The sequence below is a fragment of the Bufo bufo genome, chromosome 4 (assembly GCF_905171765.1).
Source record: "Bufo bufo chromosome 4, aBufBuf1.1, whole genome shotgun sequence".
Lineage (NCBI taxonomy): Eukaryota > Metazoa > Chordata > Amphibia > Anura > Bufonidae > Bufo > Bufo bufo.
The window spans coordinates 262,812,473-262,828,287 of NC_053392.1; the positions used below are offsets into that span (position 1 = coordinate 262,812,473).

A 15,815-nucleotide genomic window follows, 5' to 3' on the forward strand; every position below is an offset into this window, starting at 1 on the left:
GTGGTTTTGGTTGTTCTGTTAATCACTCGGTGAGTTCCCACCTATAGCAGTACTGTGGGGCTGTGTTTTACCATGCCCCTTCTTTTACCTATTTTTAATGTATTTTCCAATTGATTTAAAGATTTATTTTTTAATATACAGAGCGTTTTTTTTTTTTTTATATGTTGAGTCTAATAGCAGTCTTTGTAGGTAGTATTGTTTGATATAGCTTGGCCCTCTCATTTAACTGTGAGATTTTGAGGTTCTTATTGGTTATTTAGTTAACCAGACCTGGGAGCCTTCAGAAGGCCCAAGGCTGTCATGGTAACCAGAGTCCTGCATTTTCACTGTGGGGGCCCCGATTGGAAGGCAGAGGGCCCCTCATCCCTTTTCGTCGTAACTCCGCAGATGCTAGGTTGCTTTTGACAGCAGTATCTGAGGGGTTAAATGACAGGGTTCGGCGTCTTGACCGATCCCGGTTAATGTGGCCAGATGTATTATACTGCCCGCACTCGCCACGTATGGAGCAAGCTCAGCAGTGAGCTCGCTCTACATAACACCTTAAGCATAATCACGTACATGTACGTGATTATGCGTGAAGGGGTTATTATAGCGCAGGACAAAGTTTTTAAGGGAACCTGTCACCCTGTTTGGTGCAACTAAAACTTCAGCATGCTGTTATGCAGCTGGAGTTTCGGATTTCAAGCTTGTCCATAGCAAACCTAGAATAGTAAATGTATCGGGAGAAGAGTCCAGGACAATTCTTCAGTGGCCTCCGGCCCATGTGCACTGCGCAGATGAAACCGTAGACTGTACACTTTGTTTTGCTGCGCTTACACTGCACATTGGGCACATGCACAGTGAAACAAAGTGTATTCTCCTTGACTATTCTTTGCAGGGATGGATAGGTTTTGGAACCATTTAACCCAGCTGCATAACTGCATGCTGGTGGTTTAGTGACCCCAAACAGGTTCCCGTTAAGTTTTTTAGATTTTCATGTTCTTTTTTTATAAAGGGGTGGGCACATGTACTTAGTTATGATTTCAGTTTAGTGCATTATTTAACGGCCATATAAATGGTGATCTAACAATAATATATTTTTTAATCATTTTAGTATAATAAATGGAACTTCACTCAGTAGTGAGCTCTACAGTCAGAGTATAAGGCTTGCAGAAATGTCATTACCTATGGTGTTTATTTTTTTGAGCTTATCTGTGTAATGATAGGTACAGTAGTTGCTGCTTTAGACATAGTTCTGTCTGTGCTCTGTCATTCATCCATGCAGCTAAAATACACAACACTAAGTATAAACCCTGAACCTGGATCAATCAGCAGACACTCGTGTATTCATAACACTAAGTATCCCAGTGGATCATCACTTCAATATTAATCATTTAAATGACCTTTAAGAGCAAAATAAACAGTACGAAGATGGTGAGACTTGAGGTAGCCCTGAGTGAAAACACAAAAATACCGTCAATATTATAACATTGGATGATATTTCAGTCTTAATTTATATTGCTTTTAGCTAGGCAACTCTCACTGATCTATTACATCGCAGTTTATACCATGGAAGCTAAATTCTGATCCTGCATTGTGTTTTACAGCAGGTATCACTGATGGAATCTGGTGGTATTTCATAGTTACATAGTTAGTACAGTTGGGGGGGGAAACATAAGTCCATCCAGTTCAACCAAGGGTTCATAAATGTTATTTACTTTTAAGAACTGTCCACCGTTCCTGCAGTGACCACGTCCTGAGGTAGACTACTCCAAAGATTCACAGTTCTTACAGTAAAGAAGCTTTGTTGCCCCTCCAGACTAAACTTTATTTTCTCCAGACGGAGACACTGCCCCCTTGTCTTGAGGGGTTGGACCAACTTTTGACCATGTTGTTTGTACGGGACATAAGTTAATCGTGTCCCCCCTTAGATGCCTCTTCTCAAGACTAAATAAATGCAGTACTTTTAATCTTTCCTCATAACTAAGACCCCCCCCCATGCCCCTTATTAGTTTAGTCGCTCTCCTTTGTACTTTTTCCAGTTCCAAAGCATCCTTTCTATGGACTGGTGCCCAGAACTGAACTGCATATTCCAGATGAGGCCGCACCAGCGCTTTGTAAAGTAGTAATATTACATCCCCGCCCTGCGACTCCATGCCTCTTTTAATACATGACCATATCCAGGTGACCTTAGAAGCAGCTGATTGACAGTATATGCTGTTATTTAACTGATAATCTACAAGTTCACCCAAATCCTTCTCCACAAGTGACTCTCCAAGTGTTACCCTAGGACAAAAGTTCCTAGCTTTTATCCACATTAAACCTCATTTGCCAGTTAGATGCCCAAACACTCAGAGTCCTAGTTGGCTTGCAGTTTATGGACCTCTTTCATAGGCTGCACAATAATGCATAGCTTGGGGTCAACTGCAAAAATAGAAACGGCACTATTAATCCAATCTTCTATGTTAAATAATAGGGGACCCAGCACTGAACCTTGGGGTATACCACTTATAACCCGGGACCATTCTGAATAGGAATCATTTGACCACAACTCTCTGGACACGGTCCTTCAGCCAGTTTTCAATCCAATTACAAACTATACTGCCTAAGCCTATAGACCTTATATTACCCATTAAACGTCTATGAGAGACCGTATCACAGTGGAGCAAGATTGTCAGGGCTGGCCGAGATATCTGGCAATCAAGCAGCAGGAGAGCATCCTCGGCTTCGGGAACACCCCTTCTTGGGTGTAGAACTCTGCTTGATGAGGTTAATTGATTAATTGATTTGCTTATTTCTGACTGAGACTAAATGTAACGTGGATCTGCTTGCAGCAAATCTGCAGCCGAAATCCAAATGTCAGCCTTGGATTTCTGCAGTGCATCTACTTGTCAGACATGTTGGAGGAGGAGGATTTATTTAGATTATGTAAACGAAGCAGGACGAGCATCTTCATTACTTGGGCAAAGTATTCCTTAGGGCTCTTTCACATGAACGGATCCCGTGCGTGTCATCCGCAGTGTGAAAGGATGCCAAGCCCCGTTCCGGACAGCAGAGACACGGAGCACTAACATGATTGATTATGCTCTGTGCCTCTCTGTGATCTTTTTACTACAAAATCACGGTGACCACTTTATCTCACTGTGATTTTGTAGTAAAAAGATCACAGAGCGGCACAGAGCATAATCAGTCATGTTACTGCTCCGTGTCTCTGCTGTCCGGAACGGGGCTTGGCTGTCTTTCATGCAGCGGATTACCCGCACGGCATCCTCTCGTGTGAAAGAGCCCTTAGTGTCTCCTCTGCCAAAACTGTGCTCGGGCAAATCGGCAATACCGTTACCTGAGACACAGCTAAGGCTAATCAGTGGTGGGGGAATAAAAGACACACGCCGGAATTTGCAATTATCTGTTTTAATTGCTTTTTCTGCCCATTATGAGCGCCCGTACATTTGTGCTACTATTTTTTGTTTTAGTTTTTTAACCTTTTCATTTTGATGAATTTAAACATGTGACTACAGCTTCAGCATGCCCCCTTTTCTCACCTGATTTTGGGTGCAACTTTTTAACCTGTGCCGTTTCCATCCATAACAAAGTACTGTTTAGATGGTGGACACTTCGAGGGCATGTTAGTACCAGATGATGGTGAATAGAGTTAAAGCAAACAATTAGATTGCTGTGTAAAATAATGTTTTTATCATTACGAGATGATTGCACGTCTTTGTAACCGCTAGTATGCCCCGTATCATTAATCTCTGACATCAATGTGTTTTCTTTCCTAATGACAGCAGTCTTGTTTATTTTGCTTGTGCCACAAATTAACCATCACAGGCTCAGTTGTAGAGTTTCACATGCTTTTTAGAGCCGGGAATAAATCAGTGACAATTGGTGCTAATTCATTCCAAAGCTTAGAATTTCGCTAGATCTCCCATGACCCGAGAGTAAGCAAGTTTCCAAGCAAAATGTACTCTGCTTTAATTGGTTACTAAAAAAAAGTCTTCCAGAATATGACAGTTGAAATATTGGCATATTTCTTATATTTTTTTTTTTTTTTTTATGGATGCCATATAAAATGCTTTTTACTGCATTGCATCTTCCCTGCTGCTATGTAGCCAGTTAATCCAATTGTGAATTTTTATAAAAAAAACAATAAAGAAAAACTGCAATATCAGTGTGTACAGTAATAAATCATTGAAAGCCTTTCTGGCAACACTCATTGGAATAAAGCCACTGATGGTTACCAATATCGACCTCAGAATATAACAATACATCAAAAAGGGGTCTAGCCTAACTATATCATCAGCCTATCAACAATGCCAATAGCCCCAGTAAATAGGAAGCACTTAATATGTAAAAATGTATTTAAATGTCACATATAGTTAACATACACATCATATAGAGGCCAGATGGGATAAAGCCCCATTATATTGCCGCAGAATCAATGCATATACAGGGTAGACAGACTAAACCTATATATATCAATATGCCTCTATAGGGTTTTGCTCTATACACTGTAGACCTGACCATCACCATTATGGGTATTTAAAGGGTAACTGTCATTTTTTATTTTATTTGCTAGTTTATTACAGCTAGGCATGTATACCTGAGTTAGTCTGTCAATAATTGTCAAAAGATCTGTAATTACCTTATAATAACAGCTTTCATTAATGTCCTCCGTCCCTTTCCACTGCTCCCTTAAAAGACAGTTGCTATGGCTCACCTGTCTCCAGCTAGGAAGACGGAGGGGCGGTCCTTCACACTGCATGCTTGCATTAGGCTTCAGAGTGAGGAGGCGTGTCTCTCAGTAATCCAATCTGATTGGCTGGCAGGGAGCTGCTGGCTACAGCAAGTGTGTATGGGAAGTGAGGGAAAGCAGTTTTGGCCTCAGAGAACTGGCAGAGGAGCCATCTTGAGAAGGTCCTCATATTGTAAATGTTTAAACAGCTGTAACTAAGGAAAAAACTCAAGGAAAACAGTGGTATGTGAAGAAAGTAAAGATTGCTTTATGCATAATGCTGCTGCAGCAGTAACATATGCAAAATTATTATTATTTTTTTTTATGAAAACATGACCGCTACCCTTTAATTATATTCATTATCTTTTATGCCTTTCTATCTTGGTTCTATATTTGCTCCTGCAGCTGTAAGTTTTTCTATCTATTATAGTATTTTTAGGACGGCTGCTAATTCAGTCTAGTTTATATGCTATGTTATTATATATGCTGTTTAGAATAGCATATATAATAACTGTTTAGAATCCAGATAGGGGCCGTTGATCACTAACCTGCCTATATTGTCTGAGCGTTGTACTTATTTGGGATAGTGGCCATTATTATATTAATGGTGACCACTGTTTACTGAGTTACGTTATTGCACTTTATTTATATCACATTCAGACAAATAGGCATTTTGGGACTATATATTTATGGTTTATATCTCTTGCAGTTGCTGGAGCGGTATAGTAACTATTGGTTTATTATCTTATTATAGTAATTACTGGCTGAAGGACCCGGCTTCGCTCGGGTATATTTAATCTATTTCATTTAATGTTTGTATGCGTCTTTAAAAGATATCAACACTATCCACTATAACAGTGACATCAACAGCACCCTGACCCCAAAACATTGACCCCCCCACCACAGTGCCCCGTCCCTTAAAATTAGACCTCCACAGCAGCCCACCCCCTTAACTTTGACTTTTACAGCAGCCTTCCCCTTTAACAGTGACTTTCACAGGATACCACCCCCTTGACAGTGACCTTCACAGGGGACCGCCCTCTTAACAGTGGCCTTTACTAGATCGGGGGCATGTCCTTTTGAACAGCTTACTCTAAGACAGCAGCACTTTGCTGTCTGAGTGTGAGCTGCAGGGAGAAAGTCACCCTCTCTCCCACCTCTGCAGCTGACAGAAGTTGATTTTTACCTTTATTTTTTCAATACCTGTCAGCTGAGGAGTGGAGGGGGCATGGCTTAGCCAGATCTAGGCGTGGCTTAGCAGGCCCTAGAAGTTGATTTTTAACTTCATTTTTTCAATCTGTCGGCTGAGGAGTGTGAGGGGCATGGCCTAACCAGATTGGGGGCATGTCCTTTTGAACAGCTCACTCTAAGACAGCAGCACTGTGCTGTCTGAGTGTGAGCTGCAGGGAGAAAGTCACCCTCCCTCCCACCCCTGCAGCTGACAGAAGTTGATTTTTACCTTCATTTTTTTCAATCCTCTTTGGTTCAGGAGTGTGAGGGGCATGGCCTATCCAGATCATGGGCGTGGCTTAGCGGGACCTGGGGGAGAGGTTTTAAGTCTTTTGAGGGTGGACACATTGTGGCAGGAGGCGTGCCTGGGCTCCTACCTGCAAGAGTGACGCCCCTCTGGGCACTTTACTGGCTCATTTGCACACCAAATAAACTGGATTTTCTGAGGATATAAACATCTATTGCTGGAACAAAGGCACATCTTGAAATAAGTTACTAAGTGCTATTAATCCATGGCTTTACTGCAATATCGATTATCCTGGAGACAGATTTCCTTAAAGCTCTCCTACAGCAGTGAAGAAAAATGGCTGGATTGTTATGGAAACCTGGAGTAAAACTGTGTATGTGAAGGCTGGAGAACCTGTGAACTTTTATTGGCTGATAATGGTCATGTGACCAAGCTTCTAATGGCTAATACATTTTTTTGGGGAATATCTCAGGAACGGTACGTCTTAAAGAGCTGAGACTTGATCTAAAACCTTCCCGGACACCTAATGTACCTGTGTGACAAATTTGATAGTTGTAAATGCGATGGTGCGGATTCCTTTAGCGAACATACACACACACACACACACACACACACACACACTCAGCTTTATATATTTGATTGGTTTATTACTGTACTATATGATCATTTTTATCTATGGGCCATTAATTTAAAAGGCATATTGATATACATAGGTTTAGTCTGTCTACCCTGTATATGCTTTGATTATGCAGCAATATTATGGGGCTTTATTCCCTCTGGCCTCTATCACTTGATTTGATGTGTATGTTAACTATATGTGACATGTAAATAAACTTAATATTTTTACATATTAAGTGCTTCTTATTTTCTGGGACTATTGGAATTGTTGATAGGTTGATAGAGTCACTGATGTCGTACTTGTAATGACGACCCGTCACCTTTCCTAACATGTTTGTGTTAGTGAATACTCAAGTTCCTCATAAAATAACAATTCTGGAGCACCTTTTTGTAAATCTGCTGTGCCCTTCCTGTTATTCTTCCTAGAAACGTATGTATAAATTTCCGACTAGTTGTTACCATTTCACTTGCAGAAGGGGTGTGTCCCTACAGTCAGATGCTAGCAGCACTGATTTGACATTGTGAAAGTGTGCCGTCACACACCCCACTGGTAACACCCAAGTGTCAATTTAAATTTTGAAAGTTCTAGGAGTAGTAACAGAGGTGAATTGTCTCTCATATTATGAGAAATATGAGTATTTCCTAAAACCGGTATGTCGGCAGTGGTGACAGCTCCTCCTACCGTACATAGAGCTGGCCTAAAAAAGCTTTTACAGTTTATCAAACAGAGGTCTCGCAGATCAATATAAGGTTCTAAAGGGCACTGGAAAGAGTTAGTCTTAAGACTGTACTTAAGGTGGTTGTGCTAATTGCTCACTTGGCCGGACCTGTAAAGGGAATCTTACTTACCTGCTTCCAGGAACTGGCTGCCCGCTCTGTCTCCTCCTGGCCTGGCACCGGCTGCGGCGGTGACTGGATCCCATTACATCATGACAAACGTTTAAATGACATAAGGTGATATGGTCACCGCCATGGCCACTGATTGGCTGCAGGCACATTCAAACTAAATGTTTAGGAGGAGCGTGGAGCCAGGCCAGCACCTGGAAGCAGATAAGTAGGCTTCCCTTTACAGTTCCAGCCTAGGGGGGGGGGGGGGGGGCAAAACCCCCTCATTCTTGCACAACACCCTCATTCTTGCACAACCCCTTTAAATTTCAGGGGGGGGGGGGATTCCAATGACCTATAAAGAATAGGGATTGTCTGAATACACAGTGATCTTGGAGAACAGCTTTAATGATTCCTATTAGTTATATATCTGTTATTGCTGTTGAAGTGACTAATTGGATTTTAAAGGGAATCTGTCACGTCCCCCGAGCCCTGTTAAAGATAGTACTACCTGAATAGTGCTGCTGCCCCTGACTTTACAACACTAAATTGCCTGTCCATGCTCACCCCCCATTCCCATGCTGTGTACCCACAAACGGAGTCCTCTCCATTATATGTGCATGCTCATGACTCCTCACAGTGTATTCCAGCACCAGTTTGCAGGTGCACAATGAAGAAATGGGGATGAATATGGATATATAAATTGGGCATCTGGAGTCAGGGACAGCAGTACTCTTCATGTGCCTGGGTGCAATGACAGACTGCCTTTAAGATTTACTTTCTTTGCAAATGCATCTGTATGTCTTGTAGTCATTAATGAAAAAAGACTGTCTTTTTTGTGTTTTACCCTTACATATGTCACTTTTTTTTGTATAAAGGTGCTGTGGTCTCTAGAACGTGGTCACTGGATGCCAGAGGAACCCTATGAGCTTTCTGATTATTTTCCTGGAGCTCCTGTAAGTCATAGATTTCTTTGTCTTGTGGATGCTTCATATATTTTTTTCAATCTGTGTATAAAGATAAGTTTAAATGAACAATGAATTATAAGCCTGGCAAAGCTCATCAGATGTGCTATGCCAGGCTTTAGCAGAGCGGGCACAGGCAGTTGTACAGAGCCCGCTCATTCCGCTAAAAGCTCTGCATAGGACGTTGTTACAGGTTATCCCGCACAATGTGCTGTACACAGCCTTCAGCGGGGTGAGTGGATGCAGGCAGGAGTTCTGCATAGCACATCACTGATTCACTATGGCCTGGCATAGCCCATCAGGTGAGCTATGTCAGGCTTTAACATAGCGGCGATGGCACATACAGGAGCAGTGACGTGTACTCCTGTCTGTACATCGCTAACTGCGGCCGCACTGTGGAATCCATACCCTGCTGAAAAGCGCTATAGGCACCTGAATTTCAATTGCCTATTTTGTAAGAAAAAAACGGGGGGAAAAAATTATTTTACAAAAATAAATTGTGACATTTAGAATAGTTTTTAATAAATTTCTTCAAAAGTTTAGATTGCATATGCTCACTCACAGCTTCAAAATAAAGCATGATCTGTGGGATGAATCTGTCTATAGTTAGTGATTACTGAAATAGTGAATTTTAGTGGCCAGCACATTTTTAACAAAGGAAAGAATGCAATGCGTATAGTTTCTTTTTTTTTTTACATCTTGTTATTTATAGCTTTGAGGAAATAATGAAACACAAAGTCTTAATCACTGGCTATTAAGGTAGTTATGTCGTTATTAACTCTTATACCCCAGCAGGATATTCATTAAAAACTAAAGAACTCAACTTCAAAGCTTAATGACTTGTAAAGGTCAAAATACTACAACCACAAAGTCATCAGCTTATGCCATGGACTCTAGTATTATGGTAATGCTATGAACTGTACAACGTATTAATTTCTAAGAAAATAATTGTAAAAATCCTTCTCAAAGTAAACCCCCCCCCCCCATTAAAGTAGTAGTGAAATAGGAGTAACACAGTACAACCATAGCCCCATGTTCTAGATAAACTGCTATTGGTGTATTACATTACTATTTCCTCTTGCACTCTTAGCAATTAATTATGTGTATATTTAGTCCAGTGTTGTAGGACACCTTTCTAATGGCATCTTGAGTTTTTATGAACATTTACAAAAGTGGCTTATTTTGGTTCCTTAAAGTGTAACTGTCATGTTTTCATCAAAAAATCTATCTTCGCATATGTTACTGCTGCTGCAGCATTATGCATAAAGCGATTTTTAGTCCACTGTTTTCCTTTAGTTTTTCCCTTACTTATGGCTGTTTTAAGCCCTACAAGATGGCTCCTCTGCCAGTTTTCTGAGGCCAAAACTGCCTTCCCTCACACACACACACACACACTTGCTGTAGCCAGCAGCTTCCTGCTAGCCAATCAGATTGGATTACTGAGAGACATGCCTCCTCACTCTGAAGCCTAATGCAGACATGCAGTGTGGAGGACCGCCCCTCTGTCTTCTGTTTAAACTAAAGGGAAGACAGGCAAGCCATAGCAAAGGTCTTTTAAGGGACCAGTGGAGCGGGATAAGGGGACATTAAAAAAAGCTGTTATTATAAGGTAATTATAGATCTTTTGACAATCATTGACAGACTACCTGAGGTATTCATTCCTAGCTGTAATAAAGTAGCAAATATGACAGTTAAACTTTAACCCCTTCCCGACCAGTGCCGTAATAGTACAATGCTGCGGGAAATGACTTCCCGACCAGTGCCATAGTACTACGGCGCGCTGATCAGGCGGGTGCAGGAGCTGCGTCCACCCGATCAGCTGCAGGGGACTGGCTGTTCCCATTAGCCGGACTCCTGCTGTATGCGCCGGTATCTGTGAAAACACCAGTGCCGGCACATTAACCCTCACTATACCGCTGTCAGCTCTGACTGCGGAGTGTGTGGAGGGAGCTCCCTTCCCCATCGGGTCCCTGCTTCTGTGGTGAGGACCCGATGGCAGGGAAGGCAGCGCAATGCCTTTCTTAGGTATCGGGGCTGCCTTCCATGTAAGCCTGTGAGATCCAGCCCCCTTGATGTCACAGGCAGGAAGCTGTAAGTGTATTAGTGTGTAATACACTTACAGCCAATGCATTACAATACAGAAGGCGGATTTGGCCAGACCTGTAAAGGGAAGCTTACTTACCTGCTTCCTGGTGATGGTGTCTGCACAAAGTATTAAATGGAAGAAATATAGACAAACCACAAAAACAAAAAAATAATAATATATATATATATATATATATATATATATATATTTATATATATATATAGCATATTTAATGAAAACAGCGAAAATAAATAATTACTAATTTATTGAAGACAGTCCAGGTAAACAAACAAAATAGAAAATCTCTGTATTTAACATGAATAAAATTGATCTTGCATAGACCAGATAATTCAGAGAAAGGCGCCGTGATATGCAGTTGGTTGTTATTGGAAAGTCATTTGGTCACTGAAGAGCCAGGAAAGTTTGCTGCTTTTTTTTTATACAAATTATTAAAACTGTAGCTGAATCCCATTCACTTCATTGGAGATCAGTTGCAGTGGTAGACACAGGCCATAGACAAGGGCAGTGCTGTTCCTGGAGATAAAAAAACAACCAAACTGGATAGCCCTTCAATGTGCAATAATAGTACAAGTTTTCAAGAGATTAATACCACTGACATTATTATGACATTTACTTGAGCACCACAATTTACTTGGCTAATTTTTAGCAAATTTTTGGATTGCGAGGTGTTTTTCTTTTTCTCCATTCTGGGTCTCTAAGGGTGCCTGTATACATTGCTGGATGGCAGCTATCGCTATTATGTTTAATAAGGCTCGGACAGGATCCCTTTAAAGATTTGTAAACCATTTCCAGATAAATAGATCTATAAAACCTATATATATATATATAGAAATTGAATGGAAGTAATTTTGATGCTACCCTGTCGATGGCGGTAAAGTTAAATCTACTGCTGCTATTCATGGTGGATTCTCTAAGCATCGTTATTCTTCGCTGTCATACCAATGAGTCTGCTCTTGGACAGAGCTTTCTTTAAATGAGTTATCCCACAAATGGAACAATTTTCTTTTAAACTCATCTGGAGGACTTTCTTCCCTTTCTGTTGATGGGCAGTAGCTCAACAAGCACCTGCAGATCCCAGGTTGCATTGCAGTTAGCTTTGGTTAACCCCTTCCTCACCTGGATAGAATTGTCCTTCACATATAACCCTACAGATATATATGGTATGTAATGCCCCCACAATCTCCTCCTCCGCTGTCTAGCGGGAGATATAGCTATATATTTCTATGAATTTAGAAGTATTGCTAAATGAATGAAAGGTGTAAGACCGCTTCACCTGCTTTACTGTAACATCACTATGTCAGCAATGAGGGGAGGGGAAGGGAGCAGAGAAGCGACTGAGCATGGTAGTCCACCTCCGAATGCAGGAGAAGCTGGATGACAAGGATAGACAGCAGGAGAAAAATTTACATAACAGCCGAACGATACTTTTATTGCATGTATATTGCAATGCCATATTGATTGCAGAGTAATACTTTTCATGGGATGACCCCTATAATTTATACTTGTGTATATATCTATAAATATAAGCGCATCTGTGTAATAGGAACCTTTGTTCACTGGTTGACTTAGAGTTCTCCATACAAGAATTCTACTGTTTTTTATGTTGCCAATGGTCACACATACCATTCACTTTTTTAGTGAGATGTCGAGATTCATTGTCGATTTGAATCGTACCTCCGTTTTATGTGGCCTTTGCTGTTACCATGCAGCTGTTTCCATTAAGTAATGTGACTACCTATAATAATCTAATTATGTAAACAGGTCATAAAATATAATCCGGCCTCTTCCTATTTATACGTGGAACACATTCTCAAAATCTGTATACAGTTAATTTACAGTCATATGTACACCACATAATACAAAACATAATACAAAGTGGTTTGCAGGTAGGCTGCCACGAAGACTGCAAGGGGCACAACATGGGCTTCTGTATACTTCACAGTTCCAGTTATTTACATCCAAGTAAATGTTGCACACAGCAGAAAGTTTCTCTAAGAGCTGCCTTGAAATCCTAGCGATGTGTTTCAACAGACCATTCTTCTCTGTAGTTAAGTAGTCCACTTGTCAGGGTCTCACATCTGAATCTCCAATCCACATGGCGGCAGGTCTATATATTTTTTTTATTACATGTCCTTGTTTCCGTAACAGAATAAGAACACTTCAGTCATGTATTCAAAAGTCAACGGGTCGAATCATCATTGTTGTCGCTTTCAGGGAATAGCCTGATCCTTTCCAGTAGTACCATTTAATGCCATTAAACTTGTTTGTATTCTGTCCCAATGAGTAATACATCCCATTCAAGTTTGAAGGGCCGCAGGCATCAAACCACCAGCCTGCAAGAGAGAAGAAGAGATGTCCATTGTACTTAGGTTCAGTAATCTATAACCCATCTATGAACAAAAGGTTAAAATGCAATCTGTCATATTAAAGGCGTTGTGCCATTAATAACACTTAACCCATATTCACGGGACAGGGGCTAAGTGTTTGTGTGCTGGGGGTCTGTCCACTGGGTCCCCCAACAATCACAAGAATCGGGGTCCGCAAGTGCGGCTGACCTGCCTCCTGAGAATGGACACACATGCGCACCACCGCTTCATTCTCCCCTGTTCTCATGATCGCTGGGGTACCAGCAGGTGGACCCCGAGAAATCAAATGCTTATCCGCCTGTCTTGTGTGTTATTAGTGGTAAGCTGTATTTAATTTATGAAATGTGGAGACATTCATAAAAGTTCGTAATAGTTATATTCATAATGGTACATTGGAAGTTTTCATGGGCAGGGTCCTCTCCCCCTCCGTACCAGCCTAGTTACCCCTTCCAGACCAGTGCCGGGAAGGGGCGGAGCCGGGTGTAGTGTGTGGCAGCCCTTGTCCTCCTGTATGAGAGGAGGCTGCTGGAGCCCCTGCCTGTAGCAGGGCTCCGTAGGAACATAGTATAATACATTGGAGTCTATCAAAGAAGCAATCTAATGATTTCTTGTTATAGTTCCCTTTGTGGTGTCGGGGAGGGGTTAATAAAAAAATAATAATTTTAAATCACTCCCCTTTTTCCCCAAATTTTAACAAAATACACATCATGGGAATCGCAATGTGTGTGGATTAATGGAGTTGTCCCACGGATAATAGTCTACATTTTTTAAACCAGCTCCTGGGTCTGAATACTTTTCTAATTACATGTAATTAAAAATGTATTATTGCTACCGAGTTATTAACTGAAATCTATCCGTATAGCGCCACCTGCCGTTTGCTCTTTTTCTAATTTCTTTGTCCTGCTCACTGAGATGGAAGCACATGCTCGGTTGGATCCATGTGAGGTACAGGGCTGGTTCTAGCTTTGTACTAGAAATATGTGTGAGCTTCATTTTTTACATTAATCATGGGATAACCCCTTTAAGAAACCAAGCAAACGAGACAGCTGGAGATGAAAACACACTTTAGGCAGGGACATCACAGCAATAATTGGCCGCAGTAGAATTCCAGAATGGACATGATTCAACCGCCTTACGGCTGTCATATGGAGGCCTCATGCACACGACTGCGCTGTGTTTTGCGGTCCGCAAATTGCACATCTGCAAAACACAGTTGCTGCCTGTGTGTGTTCCACCTATAATAGAAATGCCTATTCTAGTTAGCAAAACGGACAATAGGACATGTTCTTTTTTTTTTTTCTTTTTTTTTGAGGGGCCACAAGCGGAGCAAAGGATGCGGCCCCATTGAAGTGAATTGGTCTGTATCCAAGCTGAGAGATTCTGATTTTGCCGTTTCGAGGCAAGAGGCACAATTTTGCTAAAAACATTTGAGCCGTCACAAATTGCCAATAAATAGCAGCGTGCACGCGCCAGTATAAATAGGAAGACCATAAAATTGAAAACCGTTCCTACCTCCTGTCGCCATTTGGGAGCACTTGCAAATGCATTTATCATTGTCTGCATCCTTCGTGCTAAACTCATTTCCTGGTTGGCTTATACTGTTTATTTTGCCCGCCGTCCCAGTGTATCCTTTGAGGTGAATCCTGTGGTAATTGGAAAGAGAATTTGAGATGGAAGCAAAGTATTTTGCTGGTTCACATTAATGGAAAAATCTGTCACCGTGTATAAAGCAAAGCTTTCCATGTCCGGCTTCATATTGAATCCATTGGCTCCTGTAGTTTCTCATTCTTACGACGTTTATTAAACTCTATTAGTATGGATAGCAAGATTTATCTGTCTCTTCTGAGGTGTCTAGGCTTATACCTTTACTCAATGATTTAAAGTATTCCCCGTTTTCTGATTACGCTATGCTCTCATAGATAGACGGTCAGAAGTACCGCTATATTGAGTGGAACGCGGGCCTCCGTAAATGTAGAAACATCCTTTGAAAGATAAAGCGACAGAGCTATTTGTAGACTCTCCGTCCATGATGTATCACATATTTGCTTATATTTCAAGAGGAAATGCCGTCTTAGTAGCTTAATCTGTGGCATTTACTTGGAAGCTGCGCTATTGGCTGACCGGAATGACCCCACTGGTGTCCTTTGCTCCGAGAAGCATTTCAGTGTCTGGCGTTAAAAAAATATAATAATACGTTCTAACTAGCTCCACATGAAAAAAAAAATATATATTTTGTCTGGACAGAAGACAGCAGGAATATTAATAAAGTAGACTTATCTCTGTCTTTTTGCTGCGGATACAGTACAAGTATGGCCTATGCAGTTCTTATTACTAGACGAGCCGCCGTTTATGATACGGACGGGGAACATGCATGTATAATAGCCACTGAAGAAAGTAGCAGTTGTGCTTGGCATAATATTATTGCAGTACTGTTATTTTACTAGATCTATAAATGGAAACGGTGAAGAACATCTGCAGAAGGGCCCTCAAATGTGTTGACTTTGCTTATTAAATTCCTGACCCGTAAAATTCTAAAATCTGGGCATCTCCTTTATCAACTGATCCTAGTACTGTAATGACTGAAGAATGTTATTGATATACTGTATATATAGTGTTTGCTCTTCATCTGTTGTATTCTTTTGTCTACCTGTGCGACAGTATGAAAATATAGCTGCCGATTATTTAGGGAGCTGCTTTTCTGTATTTTATAGATATACATCAGGGATGGCCGACCTGCGGCTCTCCA

At 41.2% G+C, this 15,815-nt stretch overlaps 2 protein-coding genes across 2 annotated transcripts in view; one reads left to right on the top strand and one right to left on the bottom strand.

Annotated features, from left to right (window-relative positions):
* The window catches only part of MCPH1 (microcephalin 1), a 298,662-nt gene that overhangs the window by 87,820 nt on the left and 195,027 nt on the right, over nucleotides 1–15,815 (top strand). The window contains exon 12 of the mRNA XM_040428547.1: nucleotides 8,510–8,587. Within this exon, the coding sequence (XP_040284481.1) occupies nucleotides 8,510–8,587 (78 nt within the window). The remainder of the gene's footprint in view (nucleotides 1–8,509; nucleotides 8,588–15,815) is intronic.
* Nucleotides 11,123–15,815, bottom strand: part of ANGPT2 (angiopoietin 2) — a 47,508-nt gene continuing 42,815 nt past the window's right edge. The window contains exons 8-9 of the mRNA XM_040428548.1: nucleotides 14,582–14,712; nucleotides 11,123–13,036 (exon numbers count right to left, since the gene is read on the bottom strand). Of these exons, the coding sequence (XP_040284482.1) occupies nucleotides 12,876–13,036; nucleotides 14,582–14,712 (292 nt within the window). The 3' untranslated portion in view covers nucleotides 11,123–12,875. The remainder of the gene's footprint in view (nucleotides 13,037–14,581; nucleotides 14,713–15,815) is intronic.